Genomic DNA, 6,598 nt, shown 5'->3' with positions numbered 1-6,598 from the left:
CAATCCCTTCTCCTCCATTCTCCTCTTGGGATCTTGGGCACACATGCACACGTGCCTGGTGTGAGTTTAAGTCACTAGGTCTGAGACTCAAACTGCGGTCGACTACGTGGGAATCCAGTGACATAGCCTTTGTGCCAGCTGCTGGTCTCCAAATTCTGTTTTTAAAAAGTCTTGAAGGCCAAACAAAAATATCTGTATATCATTTGTCATATCTTGTTTAGGTAAAAATCACCAATACAGGTCATTTTGGTGATTAGTTGTTTTTTGTTGTTGTTGTTGTAGTTTTTAACTAGTTTTTCAGTGCTCTGTACACAGGTTTTTAAACAGATTTTCAGTTTATAAAGCACTATTTTTTAAATAGCCACATAGGAGGAGTTCGATGTGGTTTATTCAGAAGTTATATTGTCTAGTGTTATTCACAATAGGCAAGAAATGGAAGCAACCCACGTGTCCACTGACAGATGAACAAGTAAACAAATGTGGTATCTTCAACAATATTACTGAGCCATAACAAGGAAGGAAATCCTTCATATGCTAAAATACGGAATTTTTTTTTCCCTTTTGTGCCCTAGTCCACGGACACTCACCAGAGAGAGACAGTGAAAGGGAAAGTGAGAAATCACCCACCCAGGGAGGATGGCCATGCCATAGTCCCTTCTCCAGTCTCCTCCTGGGATTTTGGGCACACTCTCATGCGCCCAGCATGATTTTTCAAGCCACCAAGTCTGGGACTCGAACGGTGGTTGGCCACGTGGGGAGTTCAGTGCCTTAACCACTTAGCCACCTGCCAGCCCCCCATATGGATAAATCTTGAAGGCAAGATGGGAAGTGAAAGTAACCAGTCATAAAAATAAAAATATGCGTGATTCTACCATATGAGGTGTCTAGAGTCGTTAAATTCATAGAAACAGGAAATGAAGGTTGGTGGCCAGGGGTTGGAGGGAGGGAGAAAGGAGGCGTTGTTTAATGGGTATTGAGTTTCAGTTTTGCAAGATGGAAAGGTCTGGGAGATCAGTTGCATGACAATGTGAGTGTATTTAATACTACCTACCTGTTTACTTTAAAAGAGTAAGATAGTAAATCTTATGTGTATTTCGCTATGTGTTTAATAACAACATATGGAGGCCAGCAGGTGGTAGGGTGGTTAAGGCGTTGGATTGCACACGGCCTACTCTGCAGTTCAAATTCCAGACCTGGCACCTTGAAAGACATGCTGGGAGGGTGGCAGGTGGCGTGGTGGTTAAAGGCACTGGACTCCCATCTGGCCTACTGCAGTTTGAGTCCCAGACCTGGCGGTTTGCTTTCCGTCTCTCTCTCTCTCTTGCCCTCACTCTGTCCCTCTCAGGTCAAATTAAAAATAAATAAAGTTAAATAAAATAATTCTTAAAACAAAACATGCTGGGCACTTGTGCATGTGTGCCCAAAATCCCTAGAGGAGAATAGAGGACAAGGGAATGCAGTGTGGCCATCCCCCCGGGGGCATGATTTCTCACTTTCCCTCTCTCTCTCTCTCTGCCTCTTTCTGTCTCCTGCAAATGCATGTGCCCTATGAAAAAAAACCTAGTAGTAATAATAAAAATAATAATGACATCATATAGAATAGAACTGAAAAAAAAATGAAAATGAAAGGGTAACGTATGGTTAATGTAAAATAATTTAACAATTTAAAGCAATGGCAGTATCTTAAATTTTTGAACCTTAAATAGAAATACATTATAGTTACAAAAAAGGTGAGGCAGGTAAATAGAGTTCAGTTATTGTACAGTTCTTACTTTTTTTGGTGGTTTGCTATGGGGTGTTATGTGATGGCCAGAGACAGATTTAGGGAGAGGGAAAGTGAGAAATCACACACACACCCCCCCCAACTGTAGTCCCTTCTCCATTTTCTTCTTGGGATTTGGGCCATGCACAGACACAAGCCCAGTGTGATTTTCAAACTGCCAGGTCCAGGACTCAAATTGTGCAGTCGACTACCTTAACCTCTGGGCCACCTGCTAGCCCCCAGTTCTTACATTTTTATGAAGTAGTAAATACACTCAATTAATGTGAACCATAGTAAGGTAGAGATGCATATTAGACTCACTAAAAGGATAATACAAAAAATTATGACCAAAAAAAAGAAAAATAGAATAATGTGATTTCATTTAGATAAAGATCAACAATAGGGCTAGCTCGAGGATGCAGCAGTGAAGTTCTGCTCAAGCAATGCTGGACCTATGAGGAAGATCGTGGTTCAGTCCCACGGTCCACCTGGACACCCTGAGCACACGCACCCGTGACCCTGGTTGGCTGGGGAGGTGGAGGGTGGTGGTAAGGACTGCAGCAGGAGACCCTTTTGAGGGTGCTTATCTTCCCCACTTTTCTCTCTCTGTGTCCTGCTCTCACAAAAGAAGTAAATAAACATTTCTACCAAAAAAAAAAAGGTAAAACTCTGACAGCTCAGAATAGTGGCCGCCTTGTGAGGGAGGGTAGATACTGACTGGCTGGGTGGACAAGCAATCCTCTTCTCCAGCAAAGCACTGGAGAATGTCTGCATTGTCTGTGGTGGACAGTGACGCCGGTGTTTACATCTGTACGTTGTACTGTCTGTTAGGTGTACCTCAGTAAAACAGAAAACAGTAAAAATGTTTAAAAAGCATTGAAAATAGTATTGAGAGAGGGGACAGCAAAGTACAACCCACCGGCCAATCCAACTCTCTGTATGTTTTTGTTCAACTTACAGGCTAAGAAAGGTTATTGCATGTTTAAATAGGAAAAAAAAAATCTGAAGAGGAATTGTATTTTGTGAAAAGTATATGCAATTCAGGTTTGTGTCCATACATAAAGATTGGCTGGAACAACAACCACGAATGGTATATTGGGGTCAGCCGGCGGTGTAATGTTTAGGGCAGTTAGATCCCACTGGCTGATCACACGGTTTGATTCCCAGACTTGTGGCTTGAAAAACACACTGGGTACATGTGCATGGGCTCAAAACCCCAACAGGAAGGAGGAATACAGGAGAGGGGATTGCGGTAAGGAGATACAGAGAAGATTGTGGGGAGACCCTTCCCCATGGGGGATGCTTTCTCTCTCCCTCTTTCTCTCTTACTCACTCGCTCTTCCTCCCTAGTGAGCTCAAGCACCCTCTGTCAAATTTAAAAAGATGTTTCTATGTTTTACAATGTAATTTCTTTGTTTCTCAGCTAATACCACCCGAATATTCCAAGGGACCCGAATTGTGAAAACAGGAGTGGTAAGTAGAGAATAACGGCTTATCATAGCTGGCTGTTAATTTGCATGCAGTTAAAACTGTCACCACGAGGTGGCAGTATAAGGTTGTTAAACTGCACAATGTGAAGTGGTTAAAATACAGGGAAAATTACATTATCCCTATCGTCCAATACATTATAAAAACAAGCCATGCAACAGCGTGAGCAGGTTACATTGTATCGTTTTGTCAGGTTAGAAATCCTCTACATTTTTAGTCATTTATGATCTGAGGGATCAGACCATACAAGAACACAAAGGGGTTAATCTGTTCCAAGCCCTTTTTTTGGCACATGCTAAAATTCAGAGGTTGTCGCCTGCACCAAAATGACATGATTTGCATATTTCTGGCACCTGAATTAATATCTCAGTCTCTGCATGCCTGGCACAATCATAATACTAATCACAGCAGCAGTGATAGTAACAGTAGCCGAAAATTTACTCAGCACTTCCCGGGCGTCAGGCACAGATTATTCTGTGTACTCCTCATGTCAGCCCGAAAGCTGGTCTCACTATTATTCCCATTTAAGAATGAGGAACACGAGACTCAGTACGTTACAGTAACGTGCCCGGTATCACCCAGAGAGCAAATGCGGGCTTACACTACACATACCTAGGCAATCTGTTTTCTCTGTATCAGGGCCTTATCATAGTGCGGCATTTTGTTTTCATTAACCTGCTCTAGTTCTCAGCTTTGCTAACTTGATCTTCCTTAACCTACAGAGTTTTCAAAGTGACTCCAAGTTAGGAAACCTAAGTGGTTTGGAGTGTTGTCGTGAACTGGACAAGTAATGGGGTAGAATTCTAGATTCTTTACACCAGCTTATAGCTAAAATTAAACTAGGATCTGAGAGCAGCACCCCTTGTTTTCCCAAGATATATGAATAAAGCCCACGTGTGAGTCCCTGGGTAGTGTGGTGGGAGGAGAAGCTGAAGTTTGGACCCAGGCAGCCCTGCCTTTGCACGTCCTGGAGCCTGTGCCTTATGTGAGCTCCTGACCGTCTCTGCACCTCAATTTCCACGCCTGTATAGTGGGGTGATGATCATGCCTGCTTCCAGGGTAGCCTGGGAAGCCTGGCACATAGTTGACACTCATCCTGGAACTCTCGTTGTTATCGTTGATGTTCTTGTCATCTGTATGGGTGTAGATTTTGCCATGGACAAACCCGAGGTCCTGAGAAGCACAATGATACATCACCCCATGTGGGGCTGCGGCAGTGCAGAGTGGTCCCAGAGCATGTGGTGCAAAACATGGCTCCTGCTTCTGACTCTTCTGACCGCCACCGCAGACCCGAGCAAGTCAGAGTCCCTCTCTGTCCACCTACTGCCTCCCTGTCCGGTGGTAGACTTAGACGAGGTTCGGACCTGAGACCTGACCATTGGTATTCACCAAATGCTTTAACTCACATAAAAGCAAGGGGTTCCTACTGCTCATTCTTATAAGAGCAGTTAACCACCTGATGTTGCGAACATCTTATTTATTGTATGTCTTTAGGCCGGTGTTACTCGCTTTCTGCCAGTTCACCCCATCTTGGGCAACATCAGTGAAAAGTTGGGGTTGGTACACTAGTTGAAATCTTTCAATGCACTCAAGTCATTGAAATCATTAACTTAAGAGTTGGTCGTGCATTGTTGCCTCGTGTCAACTTCTGCACCGTCATTTGGGAAACCTCACAGGATAGATGTGTAAAATCCTTGGAGGGTGACAACCAGGCCTTGTTCCCAATCCTAATTACTGACACCTCTCTGCATTTCCTTCCTTCCCCCTCCCCCAACCTCTCCTGGTGACCCTTTCAAGCCCACAGCGTCTCCTGCCTCTTCAGCAGACATGGCCCCCATCAGCTCGGGGTCTTCTACCTGGACATCCTCCGGCATCCCCTTCTCATTCGTTTCCATGGCGACTGGGATGGGCCCCTCCTCCAGCGGCAGCCAGGCAACAGTGGCCTCAGTGGTCACCAGCACGCTCCTGGCAGGCCTGGGGTTCGGTGGCGGTGGCATCTCCTCCTTCCCCAGCACTGTGTGGCCCACACGCCTCCCGACAGCTGCCGCGGCCAGCAAACAGGCGGGCAGGCCTGTCCTTGCGACAACAGAAGCCTTGGCTTCCCCAGGGCCAGACGGCGATTCCACGCCCACCAAGGTCCTTGCGACAACAGAAGCCTTGGCTTCCCCGGGGCCAGACGGCGATTCCGCGCCCACCACTGACAGCGAGGGCTCAGAGGAAGGGGAAAAGGATGAGAAGAGCGAGAGTGAGGATGGGGAGCGGGAGCATGAGGAGGAAGGGGAGAAGGACTCTGAGAAGAAGGAGAAGAGCGGGGTGACCCACGCCTCCGGGGAACGGAACCAGACCGAGCCCACCCCGGCCCCCTCCTCTCCCAACAGAACTGCCCAGGAAGGTGGGCATCAGACTATACGTGGGCACGAGCAGGACCACACTGCCATCCCCACCGGCCAGCCGGGGAAGGCCAGGGAGGCCGACCCTGGCCCGGACTCCGACTCGGTCACCCCCACCCAAGTGCCCCCCACAGTCACAGAAGAACTTTATGCAGGGAGTGACCCCAAGAGGCCTGCAATGCCATCTAAAAAGCCTATGTCCCGAGGGGACCGATTTTCCGAGGATAGCAAATTTATCACTGTCAATCCAGGTAAGTGGGACCTGTCCTCATCTGAATTCCATGCTGCTGTGGACTGTCTTCCCTTTCTTTCAAAAAATCAAGGCTAGGTGGGGCCAGCAAGTGCCATGATGGTTAAGGGGCTGGACTCCAGCGTGGCTGACTACAGTTGAAGCCCTGGATCCAGTGGCTTGAGAATCACTGGGGAGTGGGAACCAGCAGTTAGCGTAATGGCTATGTCGCTGGACTCCCATGTAGTTGACCACGGTTTGCATCCCGGACCCGGTGGCTTAAAACCCACGCCGGGTGCGTGTGCGTGCATGCCCAAGATCCTGGGAAAAGAATGGAGGAGAAGAGATTACAGCATGGCCATCCCCCCGGCGGGTGATTTCTTGCTTTGTGTCTCCATGTCTCTCTCTGTCTGTCCAGCGAGCACACGCACTCTGTAGCAAAAACCTCTCCAAAAAAAAAAAAAAAAAAGAATCACTGGGGAGTGTGGGCTTAAGAATCATGGCTGCGGAGTGTGTGTGTGTGTGTGTGTGTGTGTGTGTGGGCATGTGTATGTGTGTGTGCATGCCCGAGGGGAGAATGCAGGAGAAGGGATTGCAGCATGGCCATCCCCCCTGGGGGGTGATTTCTCGCTTTCTGTCTCTATGTGTCTGTCTGGTGAGCGCATGCGCCCTATAGCAAAAACCTCTCAAAAAAAAAAAAAAAAAAAAAATAAAAAAAATTATTGAGGA

At 47.0% G+C, this 6,598-nt stretch overlaps 1 protein-coding gene across 1 annotated transcript in view; it reads left to right on the top strand.

The window, feature by feature from the left end:
* Positions 1-6,598, top strand: part of PTPRG (protein tyrosine phosphatase receptor type G) — a gene marked incomplete in the record, with an annotated part of 820,292 nt that overhangs the window by 704,218 nt on the left and 109,476 nt on the right. The window contains 3 exon segments of the mRNA XM_027775507.1: positions 3,186-3,235; positions 5,048-5,323; positions 5,387-5,891. Coding sequence (XP_027631308.1) covers positions 3,186-3,235; positions 5,048-5,323; positions 5,387-5,891 — 831 coding nt within the window.

Source organism: Tupaia chinensis, unplaced genomic scaffold (assembly GCF_000334495.1).
Source record: "Tupaia chinensis unplaced genomic scaffold, TupChi_1.0 Scaffold000569_1, whole genome shotgun sequence".
Taxonomy (NCBI): domain Eukaryota; kingdom Metazoa; phylum Chordata; class Mammalia; order Scandentia; family Tupaiidae; genus Tupaia; species Tupaia belangeri.
The sequence above is the reverse complement of the archived record's forward strand: the minus strand, read 5'-3'. Positions and strand labels throughout refer to the sequence as shown.